The sequence below is a fragment of the Artemia franciscana genome, chromosome 11 (genome assembly GCF_032884065.1).
Source record: "Artemia franciscana chromosome 11, ASM3288406v1, whole genome shotgun sequence".
Classification (NCBI taxonomy): domain Eukaryota; kingdom Metazoa; phylum Arthropoda; class Branchiopoda; order Anostraca; family Artemiidae; genus Artemia; species Artemia franciscana.
This window is the reverse complement of record NC_088873.1, coordinates 34817508-34838987: the sequence shown is the minus strand read 5'-3', so window position 1 is coordinate 34838987 and position 21480 is coordinate 34817508. Positions and strand designations below refer to the sequence as shown.

At 35.0% G+C, this 21480-nt stretch overlaps 1 protein-coding gene across 1 annotated transcript in view; it reads right to left on the bottom strand.

Moving 5' to 3' along the window:
• LOC136033132 (transitional endoplasmic reticulum ATPase-like) overlaps positions 1-21480 on the bottom strand; it is a 66633-nt gene that overhangs the window by 24709 nt on the left and 20444 nt on the right. Inside the window, exons 4-7 of the mRNA XM_065713771.1 lie at positions 17589-17761; positions 7586-7771; positions 2829-3031; positions 1302-1550 (exon numbers count right to left, since the gene is read on the bottom strand). Of these exons, the coding sequence (XP_065569843.1) occupies positions 1302-1550; positions 2829-3031; positions 7586-7771; positions 17589-17761 (811 nt within the window). The remainder of the gene's footprint in view (positions 1-1301; positions 1551-2828; positions 3032-7585; positions 7772-17588; positions 17762-21480) is intronic.

Genomic DNA, 21480 nt, shown 5'->3' with positions numbered 1-21480 from the left:
GTAAACATAAAAAGAAAAGTCTGGGATCTTGGCTTTCGTAAAAATACACAATCATAAAATTTTAAGCATTATTTTTAATATACTTAAATTTTAAGTATATATTTAAAACCATAAATCATAAAGCATTCCACTCCTGTTGGCAATTCCTTCGAGATCTTTATAATAAATATAAAAGGAAAAGTCTTGGAACTTGGCTTTTTTCAAAAATAAACAATCATAAAATACTAAGCAACATTTTTAATATATTTTCATGTTAAGTTTATATTTAAATCATAAAGTACGCAACTCCTGTTGAAAATTCTTTCAAGAACTTTATAAAAAATTATAATAATAAAACTTCGGGAAGAGGCCAAAATCGATTTTCTTAAAAAACAATCATAAAATACTAAGTATTATATTTTAATATACTTTCATGTTAAGTATATGTTTATAATCATAAATCATAAAGTATTAAACTCTTGTTGCCAATTCGTTCAAACCAAACCTTGGTTAGCCTCCTGTATATAAATATATATATATATATATATATATATATATATATATATATATATATATATATATATATATATATATATATATATATATATATATATATATATATATATATATATATTTATATATTAATTATTTATAATATTAAATTTATTATTTCGTAACACTTATAAATAATTTTCTAAGTTGTCACCCTCGTCAATAACTCGAAATTTCAATTACTTATAAATTTTTAAGTCCCCCTCGTCAATAACTCGCTCTTTAAGCTAAAGTTCGAATTTTATTCCAATGCTGTAAGAATAACCCATGAGTCACAAAGGCTTTTTTTAGAATAAATTAACATAAGAAAAACGGAATCAAAGGTTTGAGCACATCGGAGCACAAATCGCAGCATACCAAATTGTATTCTAGAAGTGCGTTCTTCTATATTATACTATTCTATATTATTCTAACTTATACTATTCTATATATAAACACGCGCTCTTCTTTATTAAAATGAACTGCACACTAAGATATAAACTTCTAATATTCGTATCTCCCCACTCCCCAGATACTAGCTCTATATCAATCATATGTTCATACCGTTTCAAAGATTTGAGGTTATTAAAGTAAAACAGTTCAAAATAGCGATGAAACCTTTTTATTGTTTGCCCTCATGGAAAGGTAGTGTGGTCTTTGAAGTTATCTATTTGAGGTTATTTTCACATTTAATTTCTACTCTCTAATGATAGATTTATAGTTAAATTTATTTGAAAGATTATAAGAAAAGTAAATATATAATATTTAATATTATATATATTAAAAGTTACCTGCTCTAAATCAACATCATCAGCCAGTTTCATATTCTTAGTATGAATTCGCAGAATTTCAAGACGCCCTGTTGTATCTGGGATTCCAATGTCCACTTCTCGGTCGAAACGTCCAAATCGTCTTAAAGCCGGATCGATGGAATTCGGCCTATTAGTTGCCGCCATTACAATGACATGTGCACGCTGCTTCAAACCGTCCATCAAGGTCAAAAGCTGGGAAACTATACGACGTTCTACTTCACCATGGGTCTAAAACAAAAATCTATTTAAATATCTCCACATAGTAATTAAACAGCGGGGAGAGGGGATGGCTTCTGAATCCAGGTAGCGTTTTCCCTTGTTAGGGACATAAAAACTTCCTTAAATCGGATCATTTCGCATTCGCGTCTAGGTGTCCATGAGATAATAGGCTGCTTATGCCATTATCTTTCCTATTACTCAAAAGGCCAGATCTACGCTACCTGGGCACTTGGCTTAATAGGCATCAGAACATCTCTCAATCCTTTCAGAGTAATCTAGGGATAACATTAAAACACATAACAAATATGAAAATTTAGGATCATGTCTATACCAAGGAGGAGGTGGAGGTCTTGGAGCCAACATGCAATTTCAGGGACCTTTTCTTGTTCCTAATTTTGCTAAGTTTGTGGATTTTCTAAATTTGCCGAAGAGTGCACCCAACTGTGTTGGCCACAGATGCCTCGCTGCTGCAGCGAGTTGTCATCAATACCAGTAACTTTTATTTTTCTAAATTGTAATCATACATTATAAAATTTATACTTTCCCAAAAAACTGAAAACATGATTATTACCAACCATACAAGTTATAACCGAAAATCAGCAGTATCTACTAGTTTTGGTTCTTACAGGAATTGTGTCAGTTGCAATTATTCTCTCTTATATAAAAAAGAAAAGAAAAATACCATACAAAGTAAAAGGAAAAGTAAAAAATGATAGATGGAATATGTAAGGTTTCATTTGCACAGCAGCTTTTAGTCATAAAAAATAAACATATATATATAGTACCGGGAGCCTGACACTCGGCAAGCGGCAGGCTTCTACATATGGATTCTCACTGTCGCTTGTCTTCTAAACGCAGACAATTTGAGCCTTATCTTGATGTCATGACGTCCAAGTGGGCGTTAAATTAGAAGTAGTGCTTTTAAAAAATTACGACTTTTTTTATTGGACCTTTAACTTTTGCCTCGGTTTGTCTTTTGCTATTATGGAAGATATCGCCGAACAGTTTTTTTTTTTTTAATTGTTCGGATGGTGGGGAAAAAACTTCTTCCTTTGCCTCAGCTTGTATTTTGTTATTATTAAAGATATATCGCCAAAACTTTGTTTTTTTTTAATTATTCAGGTGGTGGGGCAAAAACTTCTTTTTCTTCCAACGGCGTATCTAGTACAGCTTTTTGCCGCCACTGACAGACATGCCACTAGAACATCAACAGGGAGAGGAGTAAAGGGGCGGGTAAAACATATCATATAATAATAAGACACCAATATAATGGAACATTTGACTTACCTTTTCTCTTTTGGGAGCAATAGAATCTAGCTCGTCAATGAAAATAATCGCCGGTGAATTTTTCTCAGCCTCTTCAAAGGCCTTTCTAAGATTTGATTCGGATTCACCTGCCATTTTTGACATAATTTCAGGTCCATTGATCAAGTAAAAAAAGGCTCCCGTCTCATTGGCAACAGCTCTAGCTATCAAGGTTTTGCCAGTACCTAGAATATTAATCTTATTTAAATTTGTAGATTAAAAAATTAAAAAAGACTCTTTTTTTAGGGGGGGGGGGCGACAACTGCCCATCCTTAGATATTGAAAAATACCTTTTTTATTTTCATCAAAAAATATATAAAAAATCTCCTGTTCCTCCCCAGCCTACATTTCTGAGAATTTGAGTCACAAGAGACAATATCACTAGACCGCAAAAAATGGAAAGAATTCCATTGAGAAAGCATATATGATATAGGTTTCTCGCGGAAAGAATGTACTTGGTTGCCAATATTGGCAGTCTGCCGCGAGTATTGGCTGTCAGCTAAATAAAAAAAAGACTGTAGATACCAATATATAGTCCAATTACAAAACTTTGCTTAGCACTACTTGGCGTCTATAGTATGCAGAGGTCCTGCGTTTGGAATCAGCTATAAACATTTGCTTATATAAATATATATATATATATATATATATATATATATATATATATATATATATATATTTTTATATATATCTATATATATAAAAATAAGTTGTCTGTGGATGGATGGATGGATGGATGTGTCAGGTGACGTCACCTGAAAAAACTGGATCAGGTGACGTCAAAACTGAAAAAACTAAAAAAAGGCAAAAACTACAAAAAAAACTAAAAACTAATAAAAAAAATAAAAAAGCTAAAAAACTAAAAAAACTATAAAGGTAAAAACCAATAAAAAACTAAAAAAAAAACTGAAAAAACTAAAAAAAGGCAAAAACTACAAAAAAAACTAAAAACTAATAAAAAAAGTAAAAAAGCTAAAAAACTAAAAAAAATAAAAAAAGGAAAAAAACAAAAAAAAATAAAAAAAAAAAAAAAATAAAAAAAAGGAAAAAACTGAAAAATAAGCTAAAATAAAGGTAAAAACCTATAAAAAACTAAAAAAAAAGGGAATAAACTAATAAATGACGACACTCAAAGAGAAAAAAAAGGCAAAAACTACAAAAAAAACTAAAAACTAATAAAAAAAATAAAAAAGCTAAAAAACTAAAAAAACTAAAAAAAGGCAAAAACTACAAAAAAAACTAAAAACTAATAAAAAAGCTAAAAAACTAAAAAAACTAAAAAAAAGGCAAAAACTACAAAAAAACTAAAAACTAATAAAAAAAGCTAAAAAACTAAAAAAAACTAAAAAAACTAAAAAAAGGTAAAAAACTAAAAAAACTAAAAACTAAAAAAAACTAAAAAAGGTAAAAACTAAAAGAACTAAAAAAGAAAAAAATAAATGACGACACTCAAAGAGAAAGCGACCAGGACAAAAGGAATGTTCGATTAGCAATCAACAAAGCACCGGGACACAGGGAGTATAAATGACGACCCGGGGGAAACAGGGGGATATAAATGACGACCGGGACAAAAAAACTAAAAAGAAAAAAAAACTAAAAACTAATAAAAAAACTAAAAAATCTAAAAATCTAAATAAGCTAAAAAAGAAAAAAAAAGGAAAAAAATAAAGGAGAAAAACAAAACTAAAAAACGAATGTATATACAGACCGGGACACCGGGATACAAATGACGACCGGGACCCGGGACACAGGGAATATAAATGACGACCGGGACACAGGGACACAACTCCGGTACACCGGGATACAAATGACGACCGGGACACAGGGAATATAAATGACGACCGGGACACAGGGACACAACTACAACGGGGACACCGGGGGAAACAGGGGGATATAAATGACGACCGGGACAAAAAAACTAAAAAGAAAAAAAAACTAAAAACTAATAAAAAAACTAAAAAATCTAAAAATCTAAATAAGCTAAAAAAGAAAAAAAAAGGAAAAAAATAAAGGAGAAAAACAAAACTAAAAAACGAATGTATATACAGACCGGGACACCGGGATACAAATGACGACCGGGACCCGGGACACAGGGAATATAAATGACGACCGGGACACAGGGACACAACTACAACGGGGACACCGGGGGAAACAGGGGGATGTAAATGACGACCGGGACACCGGGACAGGGAATGGTCGATTAGCAATCACCATCAACAAAGCTCAAGGGCAATCATTAGAATCATGAGGTATAGATCTGAATACAGATTGTTTTCCCATGGACCATTATATGTTGCATGTTCAAGAGTCGGTAAACCTGACAATCTATTTATATGCAAAGACAATGGGACAGCAAAGAATGTTGTATATTCGCAAGTTTTACGTAGTTAAAACCATATATATATATCTATCTATATTCACAGGTGGGACATAGGGACACAACTACAATGGCGCGTAACTATTATGGCGCGTAACGACTTACGCGCGCGGGGGGGCTTGGGGGGGGCGCGAAGCGCCCCCACCAACTAGGTGTTGGGGTGGCGCGAAGCGCCACCCCAACAGCTAGTATATATATATATATATATATATATATATATATATATATATATATATATATATATATATATATATATATATATATATATATATATATATATATATATATTTATATATATTATAATATGATCATGATTGTAGATGTATTATGTTGAAAAGGCCCTTTAGAAAGAGTATCGTTAGGATAAGACTTCTATTTATCTATAAGATATACCTAAACTACTTACACCACTCTTCCATGCTATCTAGTAACTGGGAAAGGATTCCACTACCCCTCCACCAACAAAGAAATAAATTTTACCATTGATAGTAGGGATTTTAATTACGAGATTTGTACTGAATAATTTGAATAGGCTCTACGACTAAGAGATTTTGACTTAGTAAAATAGAAAAAAAAAACTAATGATGCATAAAAGGATCGGAATAACATACAATCGTAAAGAATAAAAATCAAGCGCTGCAAATTCTTAGTTTCAAATGACTTATTATTTATCGTCATTTTCAGTATTTACAATACGGATGACTATACTTGAATTTTTAGTTCAAAACATAGAAGTTTTTATCGATGCTCTTTTTTTTCTGATTATAATTGAATTTTTAGTTCAAAACATAAGTTTTTACCGATGCTCTTAAGGACAAATGACGACACTGGCAAAATCTCATCAATACAACATAACTTATTACCCAACGTCATTTTTACTATTTACAATACGGATGATTATACTTGATTGATGCTCTTTTTTTTCTGATTATAATTGAATTTTTAGTTCAAAACATAAAAGTTTTAGCGATGCTCTTAAGGACAAATGATGACACTGGCAAAATTTCATCAATACAACATAATAGCTAGTAGATCATAGTTAGAACTTTAGCTATACAGCCATATTAAGCTATTCCACAATGTTAAAAGAAGAAGAGTAGCAATGAATCGATTATAAATACATTTTCTGAGTCTCGATTAATCAATAAGGATTTTTACTCACATTACACAAAACATTACGCCAACCACCAGAACTTGTTTAGGCTAATTACCCTTTCAAAATAAAATAGCGTGGCTCACGATCACTCGAAATGGTATCACCCGTCAAAAACCATTAAAAAACAATGTACAATTAAGTTTTCCTCAGTACCATCCTCTAAAAAAAAAAAAAAAAAAAAAAAACTAAGTGAACTTTTGAAAAAAAAAATCGCTAGGAAATAAAATAGCCACAAGAGATTTTTACCCAACTGCTAAAACTTGCTATATTTCACCATTACATTTTCATAAAAGTTATTGCACGACAGTAAGTCCTCCCCTTCCCCTTATTCCCCCAAAGACACCTGATAGAAAGACGACTCTTCAGCTCAATGTAGTTGACAGGTCCAATAACTAGGCCTCTGGGGATGACAATCCCTTTACAGCCCTTGGGACGAAGGCTGTAAGTTATGCAATTTGCCCATTATCAACATTTATTTTGGGGAGAGGGGGGTGACAGAAATTAGCAGTAATAAGGTTGTCATGTTTGACCCTTGGTGTAAAAAAAAAAGACTAAAGGTAGTAAAGTGAAGCTTTCCGGGATTGCTGAGGAGAGCATTAAACTAAATGAAAACACATTATTTGCCTGTAGGTTGTTAAAAGGTCGTATCACAGGAACAGCTTGGAGAATTGAGTTGGAATTTTCAGGGAATGATTGGGACGATCAATTGAAAAGGCAATAAGTGCACGCTGCTACTACTACTTCTATTGCGACTACTACTAGGGCTAAAGGGTTGAATGGTGTTACGGTGAAAATTTTGGTCAATAAAAATGCTTGAAATTTATTTTCTAATCCACTAGACCAGAGAAAGGTACACAAATATTTTTATTTCATTTTTATCTGCAACCTAAAAACCCAAAATCAGCCTATTCTGAGGTGGCTATGGATTTTTTTTTTCTTTTTTAAACATATTATCTTTTTCCAACAGTAAGAAACCCAGCAAAGATTGCTCGCATGCCTAAGAAAAAGAAGAAGAAAGGTATTGGATATGTGTACAAAATCTGGAACACCTCTGAAATTAATGTTTTTATTGTTAAAAAAAGAAAGTTTATCACAAATTATTATTTGATAAAATACACAGTTTAAGAGTTAACATGCAAGGGTGGTTAGTCCCCTTGGACCTTCCAAATGCTGGCCCTATCTACGCTACCATGTAGGAGTAATTACCTGGTGGACCGTAAAGAAGGATTCCTCTGGGTGGTTTCACACCAATAGCCTTGAACAACTGAGGGTGACGCAGCGGCAGTTCCACCATTTCTTTGATCTGGGCAAGTTGTTTTCTTACACCACCAATGTCATCATATCCAATGGCATTCAGGGCTTCTTCTTCCTCCTCACGTTTGATCGGCGTGCCTTCAAAGAAAAATTACAGTCATAAAGTAAAGACCAAATATGCGGATAAACACAACAGGGGCATGGTTCGACTAAGACTCTTTCTAATTGAGGGCTTTCTAAGGAGGTAAAGAGCTTTCAAATTGTCTCCCGACTGTTGACTGTAGGGTATATCACCTTTAAAGGAAACATACGATTATAAAATAAAGACTGCAACAACCAGGTATTACAAGAAATATGTTCTTGGGACCAAGACCCAGGAATTATCCAACTGAGACCTGCTTACCAGTTTTAGAGGTCTACCACATTTAAAGGAAAATTAAAGTTATAAATAAGAAATTGAAGCTACGAACTGATACAGCAAGGTCATGCTTTCGACACAGACCATGGGGATTTCTAATTGAGCCCCAATTGATGGCTGTAAGATCTATTAACTTTAAAGAAAAATTACAATTATACAACAAAAAACATAGCTACAGCAAGGATGTTTCTGGGACCAAGACCCCGGGATTTTCCAACTGAAACCTGCTTGCCAGTTTTAGAGGTCTACCACCTTTAAAGGAAATATAAAGCTATAAATTAGAAACCGAAGCTACGAGCTAATGTAGCAAGGTAATGCTTTCGACATAGACCATGGGGCTTTCTAATTGAGCCACAATTGATCACTATAAGGTCTATTAACTTTAAAGGAAAATTACAATTATACAACAAAAACCGTAGCTACAACAAGGATGTTCCTGGGACCAAGACCCCAGAATTTTTCGACTGAGACCTGCTTACCAGATTTAGAGGTCTACCACCTTTAAAGAAAAATTAAAGTTATAAATTAGAAACCGAAACTACGAGCTAATACAGCAAGGTCATGCTTTCGACAAAGACCATGGGGCTTTCTGATTAAGCTTCAATTGGTGACTGTAAGGCCTATTAGCTTTAAAGGAAAATTATAATTATTATAATTATGCAACAAAAAACGTAGCTACAACACGGATGTTCCTGGGACCAAGACCCCAGGATTTTCCAACTAAGACCTGCTTACCAGTTTTAGAAGCATACCACCTTTAAAGGAAAATTGAAGTTATAACGGAAGCTGCGAGCTAATACAACAAGGTCCTGCTTTCTAATCGAGCCCCAATCGCTGACTGAAGGGTCTATCAATTTTGAAGGAAAATAACGATTATAAAACAAGTACTAGATTAACTGCCTAATACAACAACGGCATTCTTTCAACTAAAATCCTAGGGCTTTCTAACTGAGCCCCGATTGCTCCCTGTAGGTTCTACCACCTTTAAAGGAAAATTACAATTATAAAGTAAACACCAAAGCTACAAGCTAATACAATAGGGAGGCTCTTTGGTCTATGGCCCAGGGGCTTTCTGATCTAGTCCTTATTACTAGTTTAAAGCAAAGTACAATAAGCAGACTCTTTAGACATGGCACTGGGCTTTCTGACCGAACCCTGATGGCTAGTTTCAGAGATATTACCAAAAGGTTTTAGTTCTCGGGCTGTAGTCTGAAGAAAGACACGAATACACCACTTTTCCTATGGTTGTGAAGAACGCCGTCCAATAATAGATTAAAAAAAATAAGACAAGTTTTTTCAACTGAAAGTAAGGAGCAACATTAAAACATGAAACGAACAGAAATTATTACGTATATGAGGGGTCCGCCCCCGTGTCAATACCTCGCTCTTTAGGCTTAAGTTCGAATTTTGTTCCAATTCTTCAAGAATGACCACTGAATACCTCGCTTTTTACGCTGAAGTTTTTTGTTAGTGCTTTCAAAAAATGAACCATCTATTCTAATTAAATGGTCTTTGTGATTCAGTGGTCATTCTTGAAGAATTGGAACAAAATTCGAACTTAAGCCTAAAGAGCGAGGTATTGACGAGAGGGCAAGCCCCCTCATACACGTAATAATTTCTGTTCGTTTTAAGTTTTAATATTGCTCCTTGCTCTAAGTTGAAAAAACTTGTTTTTTTTTTTAATTTAATTTCTGATCGTTTTTCAAATAATGCTGGGAAATCCGGCGCAACCTTCGTGGGGAATTCCCTTCCCCCATGGAAATATCCTCCCACGTAACCCCTCCCCCAGACCCTCTCGCCAGAAAAAATTCCCCCTGAAAACGTCAGTATACTTCCCCATAGCCAATACTATATGTAAACTATGGGCAAAGTTCATAACTTGCAGCCCTTTCCTTGGGTACTGTGGCGGATTTTGTCATTCTCAATTATTTAGTTATTAGATTTTTCGAATATACTGAACAATATGGCTATCTCAAAATTTTGATCGGGTGACTGTGTGTAAAAATGAGCGCCGAAGGGGGCCTAGTTGCCCTCCAATTTTTTTGGTTACTTAAAAAGGGCACTGGAACTTTTAATTTCCGTTCGAAGGAGCCCTCCCACGATATTCTAGGACCACTGAGTTGATACGATTACCCCTGAAAAAAACAAAAACAAATAAACGCGCATCCGGCATTATGGCAAAAAAAAAATATACATTCTAAATTTTTGCAGATAGGTGCTTCAAAACTCTGAGGTCTGGTTCTCCAATATGCTGAATCTGACGGTGTGATTTTCATTAAGATTATTTGACTTTTAGGGGGTGTTTCCCCCTTTTTACGAAAATAAGTCAAATTTTCTAAGGCTCGTAACTTTTGATGGGTATAACTAAACTTGAAGAAATATATTTTTGAAAGTCAGCATTAAAATCTGGTTCTTTTGATATATCTATTGGTATCAAAATCTATTGTATCTATTTTCCGTTTTTTAGAGTTTCGGTTACTATTGAGCTGGGTCGCTCCTTATTGATTCAGAGTTCAAAGTGTGAGGACCTCTTTTTGGATTGAACCTATCACTAATATTTGGTAAAGGATTATCGTCCCTACCTGACCTATAGCCAATATTTTCATAATAATTAATTCAGTTTCCAAAGAATTATAAATAAGCGGATTATTTTCAGACTTGAGTGAAAATTCCCTTGGGAACAGAGAATTCTCTTATTGATATTTTCATGACCTATATATGATATAGGTCAGGATGAAGCACTTGCGAAAATAATTATAATTTCCGATATTATTGACGATTGCGTTACGATAAAGGTGAGAGGAGAAAAGTAAGCAGAAGGGTGGGGGAGAGCTGTTTGCAAGAGCCGTGGTACCCGCCAGGCTTGTCCCTTAAATTGCGGGGACAAGGTAGGCAGCCTCCAACGCTTCCCTTACTACTCTCGCAAGTGAACCTTCAATCTAGAGAAAATGGGAACTGGTAATTGGTGCGAAGATGAACTTTTCTACAATCCTATCCTGTGCTTTGTACAGAAAAATCTTGCTAAAGGAGTTTCGCCCGATACGATAAAAAAGTACATGGCCGATTTCTTCGAGTCTTCTTCTCTGTGTGAGACCCGTAAATCGCTTTTTTAAAGCTTTTTCCGAATAAAGTCCCGTCGAAGCGCGTAGGAGCCAATGATGCATTAAACTGTGCTTCGGACCAGTGCTTAATAAACAGTGCTTCGCTTGTAAAGTGCGATTCCCAGAACATAAAGCTTCCGGACTTTTTTTTTATCAAATGTCCCAGCGAAGTGCCAATGATCCCTGTTGATGCCTTCAGTACCCTCAGTGCCAAGGTGAACTCTTGTCTTGAACAGCTGCGTGATATTGCGTCCAAGGTTACTGAGGGACAGTCTAAGCTTGTAGCCCCTACTCAAAATACGAAAAAACTGTAATACGCTGTCGTTGTAAGTAACCCACCCCCGGAGCTCAGCAACCCTATCCTTCGCATGAAGAAGCTTGAAACGTTGGATGGTCACGACGGGATCGTAAATCTGAAATCTAAGCCACACAGCAGAAGCTGGGTTGTGATGGTACGTGATAAGCGCTCAGCCGACACGCTGGCTGCAGCTGTTACTAGCTCCATCCTAAACGTTGAAACCAAAGTAATTGATAAAAAGCCTTTAGCTGTTGTCCGTGAAATACTCCATAACTATTCAAGAGCTGATTTAGAGGCCTCAGTGGAAGGACTTATTAGTGCTAATCAAATCGGCAATTCTCGCACTTTTCGCCTCGAGTTTATCGACAAAACCACTCTGAACGCGGTACTGGAGTCGGAAATTCGTATTGGGTACGAAAATGTTCGCGCTAAGCCCTTTCAATCCATTCCGCGTCGATGCTTTCTCTGTCAAAGTACTGATCACCTGATTGGAGCTTGTCCCCGCTCACCAGCACATCCCAAGTGTTCCAGATGTTCTGGCCCTCATGTGAATTCCAAGGAAAACCCTTGCCAAGCCTCGCCAAAATGTGCAAATTGCATAACGGAACACGTAAGTTTTAGTCTGAAATGCAAAGTCCTCCGATCGGCTCTCAACAACGCTAATAAATGAATGCTCAAACTCCGTTTAGCTTTGTGTCCCTTAATATTAATGGTACAAAAGACAAGGATCTACTGATTAGTGAGCTGCTTGAAAATGATATTGTGTTTCTACAGGAGCACCTTCTCTCTAAAGTGAATGTTGATAGCCTAAAGCGTTTTCGGACCCATTTTACCTTCTTGAGAGCCACCCAGAAAACCCGTGGTAGACCATCAGGAGGTCTGGCCATCTATTTCAGACACAAGTCTCAGCCAATATTATTGCAAAGCAACGCTAACATCTTAGCGATAAAATGTGGTGATACCGCATTTATAAACATTTATTTCCCCTGTAATAAAAAGACTGTGCAGTCATTGTCTAGTTTTTCACAAGCATGTAATCGCCTACGAACACTACTTAGCGACCTTTCAAAACAAAATACCAAATGGGTTCTCGCCGGCGACATGAACACTGACTTATTGTCTAATTCTGACCGATCTGAAATCTTTCTCGATTCACTACCCAGAGGATTCCATCTTGCTGATAAAGATCTTCTATTTACTTATATTCACAATCGTGGTGGTCTTACTTCCAACCTTGATCATGTTGTCAGATTCAACTCTACTTTCATCAATAGTTCTGTGGACGACTCTAAAATCGACGACGATCATTTACCAATCACGTGCCAACTATCTTGCTCCATGGCGAGCTCTGTGCAACTTAACTCTCCCAAAAGGTTCTCAAAGTTAAATTGGGAAAATACCAATGTTCCACTTTATGTATTGACATTGTCCCAGTTATTATCATCTATTAAAGTGCCTTTCCACTTATTGCAAACATCTGTATCTACAACTTCAACTCGGATAGATATCAACTCGTATTATCAGCAAATAGTGTTCTGTCTAAAGTCTGCCCCTAAAAAAAGCTGTACCCTCCGAGTGCGTGCGAAAAGGTACTCGCAATCCCTTTTGGAAAGTTGATCCTGAAGTGAAGTTGGCTAAACAAAAAGCTAAGTTCTGGCTCCGTATGTGGATAGCCTGTGATCGTCCTTCTTCTGGTTCAGTACATCAAATAAAACAGAAAACCAAACGAGAGTACAAATATTCCCTACGTAGAGCGAGACTGAATGCCTGGGATGGTCCTTGTGACAAGAAATCCTGGGATCGTGTTATAAACTGTGTAAAGTGTTCACCTCCAATTAATTCGTCTCTTCGGCTATGTGACTTCGGTTCTCATTATAAAAATATTTTGCTTTCATTTAATATGAATCTCCAAAATCATTTTACGAAGCTTGTCAACTCAATCCTCCCAATTCGTATCAACCAATCTCAAGTGTTGTCGGTGGAATCTGGTGTTATACTCCGAGCTCTTAAGCAAGTGAATAAGTCTGAGTCTCTCGATAGTTATGGTCTTTGCTTCAAGTTTTTTGCTAATGATTGTCCTGAACTGCTGAAGCATTTGCGGTTATTGTTTCAGATGTGTTTGGCACAGTCCGTTGTGCCAGATAGTTTTTTGTCCGGTTGTATATCTCCCATAGTGAAGAGGGGTAAGGACCCCAGTGCTTGTTCTAATTACCGTCCTATCACTGTGTCTTGTTTTGTTAGTAAGCTATTTGAATATGTACTGCTACCGGCCATTAATTCCAAATGCAATTTTACACCCTTCCAGCTTGGTTTTAGAAAAGATATGGACTGCGTTCAAGCTCACCATATTGTGGGTCGGCTAATGAAACAAGCTGTTGTTCAAAAAAGTCCACTATATTGTTTGACTGTTGACATATCTAGTGCTTTTGACAATGTAATTCATTCAAATGCTTTGTTTTCTCTAGCAGCCTCAGGTGTTAACCTTTCTATTGTTTCCGTGCTTAAGTATTGGTATTATGAAAAGAGAAATCACCAATGCAACAGCACAAACACATAAAAAAAAAAAAAAAAAAGACAGAAGGAGAAAAGGAAGACTGTTTTCCTAAATTAGTGATTAATATAGACCAGCACTTGAATGAGGCCTTAACCCTACTCATCCATACAATCAAATAGGTCAAACAGCATAGCCATACACAATCAACCATAAAGAATAATCCATGGACAGGCAGTCATGTTGTCAATAAGTATAAGTCGTCATTTACCAAACAATAGAAACAATAAAGACACATAATTCAGAGGCAACAACCCAACACAAGGGCTCATCAGGAGAATACACTTGCCTATAGGGTTTCGCCACATTAAATTCTCTACCCAGTCAAGTGTTGTGGCTACCACAGAATATCCATGGCATCCCCGTGTCAGGTATCACCCCCAAAATACATGCCTATGAAAAAGAAAACAAAAAAAAACAGCAAATGTAAAACAACCAAGTAACACCAAAATAAGCTTATCCTGTTAATATATCCCTCTTTTTAGCAACAATAGGTAAACTAAATATGATAAATTTTACCAAATCACAAATATTAACACATTGCAAAAAACTTGAATGAACTAAACAATTATAGAATTCATCTTTACCATGTGGCTATTTTTAAAAAAAAAATCCGCTCTATTAGAAACACAATTCAAAATAAATGGCGCTGCATCATCATTTCTCGAACCTCCGAAATTAGTTGAAAATTTCTTTAAGTATTTCCAGATAATTCTTTTGATATTTATTTAAAAGTTCGTTATAATGAAAACTAAATTTTTTAAATTGCCAAGTTAATTTATTTGCAGAAAAACCTCTTGATATCAATTTTTGGCTTAAGATTTTACATCTATTTTTAAAATCAATATAATTACTACAAATCCTTGCATAACGAAGTAACTGTGAGAAAAACGCCGAATATGTGATATTTGAGTGTATATTCCTTTCAGGGAATGGGAAACTAATCACTTCAAAATCTTCCGCTTTATTATACATTTTTAAAATTTAATTTATTATTATCACTAATATTAATATTTAAATCTAAGAAATTATCTTCATGACCAGCGCCGTGACTAGGTTCAAGAGTAAGCTCTGATGGATATATATTTTTAGAAATATCAATGAAATCCTTACAATTTAAGACCAAAATATCATCTAAATATCTTCTATTATTTGACAAAACATGTTTTAAATTATTTGGATTATTCTTATCCATCATATATTTATATTCTAGTTGACTTAAAAACAAGTCAGCTATAAATGGGCTGGCATTCCCCCCCCCATGGGAATTCCCATGATTTGCTTGTACAAATCACCACCAAATCTTATATAAGTATTATATAAAACAAATTCTAATAACTCAAAAATCATATCCAAGCTGTAACATCTCAAGTTAACTGTAGTATTAAAGCAATTTGTCCATATAGCTTTTTTATTATAAGTGTCTGAAGAATATTATAAGTAACTAAAGAATGCTAATTCTTCAGTTAGGGTGAAGTGGAATGGTACTGTAGGGGGGTATATTCCTGATAAAAAAGGCGTTAGGCAAGGTGCCGTGTTATCCCCGAGCATATTTAAATGTGTTTTAGCTCGTGTCTCCAACGTCTTCAACCGTCAATTTTTTACAATGATAATTTAGGCATTAGTCACGTTGCATATGCTGATGATGTTCTGCTTCTTAGCCGGACAATACATAGTCTAACTACCAAATTTTACGGGCTTTCAGCCGCAGTATCCACAGTAGGCCTTTCAGTTAATGCCTCCAAATGTGAGTTTTTGTGTTTTGGGAGTCCTTCACCAGCATCACCTCTTTGCTTGGGTTCTTCAACTATACCATGTTCAGCAAGTATTAAATGGTTGGGTCTCTCTTTTTCCACGTCACTTTCGTCTACTTGCTCCGTTATTACGTCCAGCGTGCTGAAAAGTATGCGAGTTGGATACGCGAAAATTTCAACAAATCGTGGTCGGTATAGCCGAAAAGGACTATGCCGTCTTTATTCTAGTTTTTGTGCCCCTGCTGTTTTTTAACTTTCTGGTTTTGCTTTCCTCCTTCGCAAGAAAGATACAAAGAAAATACGCTCAGGATGTTTTAAGTATTGTAAGTATTTGCTGCGTCTGCCTCGGTGGTATCGGAATCATACAGTCGTTTCCAAATTTGACATCGTTGATGCGCCCTCGCGACTGAAAAATTTACCTAAAGATATACGTCTTAAAACTCGGCAAATGATTGGTGTTTTTGACCCTCTTTGGCCATTTTTTGAATTGGGGTAATTTACTTATGTTGTATGTTGTTATGCTGCAATGTTATCTATGTTGTTGTTTTTTGTCTTGTTTTTTCTTTTTTTGTGTGTTTACTCCACAGTTTAATGTACTTTGTGGGTTATAAATAAATTATTATTTACACTTTGCTACTACGAACTGTTTGATGATGTTTTACTCAAAAACCAAACAACATTTAACACGGGAAAAGATTATAACTCTATATATATATATATATATATATATATATATATATATATATATATATATATATATATATATATATATATATATATATATATATATATATATATATATATATATAGCATATGAATTAACTACATATTATTACGGTAGCCGTCGGTAAACGGCAACCAAATACGATTACCGGTGGAATCATAACATCCAAGGAAAGCCAAGAAGCTTCTTACTAGCCTTGTCAAATTCTTCGTTTTTATTCTATAGAAAAATTCTTACCTTTTTAGTACATTTGTTTGACAATTTAATATTTGTTTGGTAGTCTCAAAAAGCAAACAATCTCTTTAGCAAACCACCTTTCTCCGAGTGACATTAGCGTAGTCCCTTATAATGACAAAGTTGAGATCTCAAGGTCTGGTTTCTCTATGAACACATTTCGAGTGGTCTAAGGAGTCCCTGTACCCCTGACACAAACGTTAGCGTCCTGCACTCTTTCAAAATATATGATGTATTATCACACAAAATCACAAAAATCAAGCAGTTTTTTCTGCACATATATTATCCTATTAAATCTTGGCATAAGCTATTTCGTTTCTAAATTGAAATAATTATATTTCGAGTTTCTGGTTTATTTGAATCATAAAAACGCATTCTTTAGCAATGTTTGAACTTTATCGACCCTGTAAATTTTCAATAGGTGAATCCCTTCTCCATCCCCCTCCTTTCATTTTATTTTTTTTTACCATTTATTATATAACGTTTATCTAAAAAATTATTTTATATACTATTATTGCATTCTGCATTTTGATATTTTTTCTCTATTTCAATATTGATCATTGTATGCATTGACATATTACGTTTTAATTATGTTTTAAAGTTTTTTTCTCATTTTTGTTTTATGCTTAATGTTTAATTAAATTCGGCTCACTTAGAGCTTGTGATACTCTTTCGAAATTATTTATCATCATTATCTTCGTTATCTCGGCATTATTTTGAAAGTAATGTTCTCAATTTTTATGCTTTTTTTATTTGCTTTTTTTAAAATGAATTCCCCCCTAAAGAAAAGTTTTCTGACCCCACATGTGTCTCACATCACACACATGCGCACAAAACTAAAACGAGAAAGCAAGAAAGAGCAAACCGAGCCTCACCTTCACAATGGATTAGCGTATCTGGAGCAACAATACAATATGGACTTGGGTCGGTGTCTACTACTTTAAATTCAACTGCCCTCATTCCTCCTCTAACTATGAAAATATCGCCTTTCATAACTGGTCTGTAGGCTTCCAAGAAATATGGCTTAAGGTAGACATCAAAAAGCGAGCTGTAAAAACAAAAAAAAAAACCATTAAGGAATAGGGCAAATACTACATAAGAAAAACTGAGTTTTCAATTGTAAAGTAACTACATTCTTACACCAACATTACGGACGAGTCAACAGCAAAAGACAAAGAATGCCGTTAATTGGCAACAAACTGGGTAAAAAAGTAATTGAATGATTAAAATCGTTTAAGAATAAATAGGAATTGAAAGGAAATATAAATGTATCACGTATATATATATATCTATATATCTATCTATCTATCTATCTATCTATCTGTCTATATATATATATATATATATATATATATATATATATATATATATATATATATATATATATATATATATATATATATATATATATATATATATATATGTTATTAGTTAATTGATCAACCCTCAGGAGAATATTTTTAGAAAGAGTAATTAGCCTATCTTATTTTCTTGTATTTATCCTTTGATTTGACTATTGAAATACAAAAAGAATCATTTTTACTATGATTAAAAATTTCACCTTTTTTTTCTTAATTTGGACGCAAATTTCTTCTGTTTCTATTTCAGCAAACATGGGCTTTTTAGTCGAGACTATTTAGCCCTTTTCCTTTTGACCCACTCTGTGAGTTGAAATAAGCTACTGCAATGGTTGCTCCTTATTTATCTTGAATCTGCTTAGATATCTTGCAGTAAATCTTTTGATTCTAGGAGTCTAGAAGTTTTATATTGTTTTAAAATGTAGAGTTGTGAGAAAGAGTCAAACTTTAGCGTAAAGAGCGGGACGTTGAGGAGGGGACAACCCCTTTCATATACGGAATAATTTCTGTTCGTTTTAAATTTTAATGTCGCTCCTTACTTGCAGTTAGAAAAACTTGTTTTTTACTTAATTATAAGAAGGGGTGAGATTCTTTATCCATTTAGGAAGTATGTTGTCGTAGCTACTAGTAGCTTCAGCCCTAATTTTTTGTATTGCATTATTCAGTTCATGAATTGTGAACAGTCGGGTTATACACTCTGAGCCTGGATGAGGCTGGTATATGCGATTAATGGAAATTGGGATAGTGTTGCTATTATTATTTGAAGTTAGCTTATTGAAGAAAAGAGTTACAAATAAGTTTGGCTTTTTATTGTCATTATCATAATGGGTATTATTATATAATAGCTCGTACTGGAGTGGGTTGAGAGATGTTTTTTTTCCCACAGATGTTGCTTATGAGTTTATGCATACTTGGCTCACGTGTTTATCTTGATAGACTATTTGCAAAATTATTCCAGTAATTATATTTAGCATTTAATCTAGCCTTTTTGAGATCAGCCTCAGCTTTTAATTTATTTAAATACGTAACAGAAGCTTTTTTTTAGGTATGTTCTCCTAGCTGCCTTTTTTGTTCTCCATTTATTTTGGCACTCACTTGACCACCACACTTTAGGAGTGTGCTTAGAGATTTTTTTACTAGGTGTTGTCTTGGGGATAGCATGATTAGCTGTATTTGTTACTAAGGTTGCCAAAACTTCAGTATGTGTGTCAGCTGTTATATTTGAAATATATGATCCGTGGGTGAGACTTATAATTTCATAAATAAGCTATTCTTGAATATAGTCCAATTTGTTTTAGTTTTAATACATTCGGGGGTATATGGTTGAGTTTTAGGGGGTTCATTAACTGAAGAAACTGTGGCAAAGTGGTCCGTGCAAAGATTATCAATTTTCTTTATATAAATTTGATTCAAATATTTATTGACACAACTTGAAGGTCCATTGTGGAAAATTCACCACTTTTGGGGTTAAAATATGTATTAAAATTTGGAGGGGTAGCAATTGCTAAGTCAGCATTATCTGAGACCAAACTTTCAATAAACTTGCCAGCTTTATTTACTGGCTTATCCCCCCACAAAAGGGTGTGGGCATTAAAATCTAATTATTTTTAGCATATTAGAATTGCTCAGATAACTTAAAAAATCTGTTGCGTATGTAGTTTGGCCATTGGGGGTATATATTATCGAGTCAACACTTTAGTTAAAAAGTCAAAAATAAATAGATAACAATAAAATTAATGCCTAGTTTTCCTGGTTATTATACAGCTCAACAAAACTCCTGTAATATCTTTCATGTTTAGCGGGAATGGGAGTCAGTTTGGGATTTTATATGGGACAGTCTATTGCAGGCGGAATGGTAGGGTTCGGGGTTGATAATGAACATAATTGGGGAACAGAGGGTCTTGGTACCGAAACGAAGGCACTGGAGGTTCTTTCTCTGGGCCAACATGATAAGCTTGAACTTCACCGTTGAACCCTCCCTTCACCATTTAAGATTCCTAGTTCTCGCTTTTGGACATTTTCAATCATATAGATATGCTCTGAAGAAAGACTGAAATGTCAGACTGGACAAGCAAACTCGAGTTTTGGCCAAATAAAAGAACAATAAAGTTAGAGAAGGCCCCTAGGGGGACAAGAAAATTTTATCAGAAGTTTTAGAAGGGAAACCGAAGGAGAAGCTTGTTTGAGGATGTTTTGAACACAGACGTCCCACTTCAAGTCAGCAGTAATTGTCACCCCAAAAAGTTTAATGCATGTGACAGAGATTTTGGGAGAAATGGGGTTTGTGAAAGTGTTTCTCTCCGGTAGGATTGTGATCTGGGGGGGGGGGGGGCAAGTTGCTTTGAGTAGAATGGGGTTGGGTGTTCTGTAAGCATAGGCTGTATTTGCTTCCAGAGCTGCAAATGGATAAGGTATAGCTTTCTCTGCAGCAACTTGAAGCGTTAGTGCTCTTTTTTTATATGCAGGGCATAATGTTTTACTGGAAGAATCATAGGTGCCTTTGCAGTTTGTGCATGTTGGCTGATCATTTTGCAATTAAGCATTCCTTTGGGGTGAGAATTCTTACATTTACTGAAGGTTTGCAAGATTTCACAGTATTTGTTGTTTAGTGTCCCAGTTTCAGATATTTTTGGCATTGAATTGGTTTTGGCTTGTAAGGCTTGTACGGTTTCATTAGTCAAAGAGGAAAATGTGGCCTGGGATATTGCTTTTTTCTCTAAGTGTGTAGGAAAAACTTGCTTGATATTTGGACATGAGCATCTGGTTTGCCCAGTTGGATGACATCTGCAACTGGGATTGGGTTGCCAGTTCTGTCAGAAAGCCCTTCCTTTAGCTCCTAATTTGGTATTCCTGGAGGAATTATACACAACTATTTTAGTTGAATAGTGATTTGAGGTCCAGAGAGCAGACTTTATTGGGATGCTAAGAAGGGTTTTTAAAGTTCGGTTGTATCTCTGTTGATTTAGAATCTTGGAAGCTATTGGCAAAGATCCATCACGGTTAATGTTTAATGAAAATTTGATTTTAACAATTTAAAAATTGCAACCTTTATTAGTTATCTTATTTATCTCAAAGGGGGTTTCGGGAGATATTTTTATGTATGTTCCAAGGTCTGGGGAGGACGGGGTTGGTGCATGGGGAGGGGAGTTGTTTTTGACTGAGTAGTTTTTTTTTCCTTTTTTTTGGCGGCTCCACGAAAGGACCTCTTGAAAGTTATTTTCCTTTTCATCATGGAATATTACATACGCCTCCACCTCCATTATTGTCTTATCCATTGAATTTGACTCATCATGTATGCTTTGAGTGACTTGACCAGCCAGAATGGAGCAATGTGGTACTTTTTTGGGAGTATTTGGGGTTGGGTCGGGGGGTACTTTTTGGGGGGTGTTCTACGCATTGCCTGTGTGAA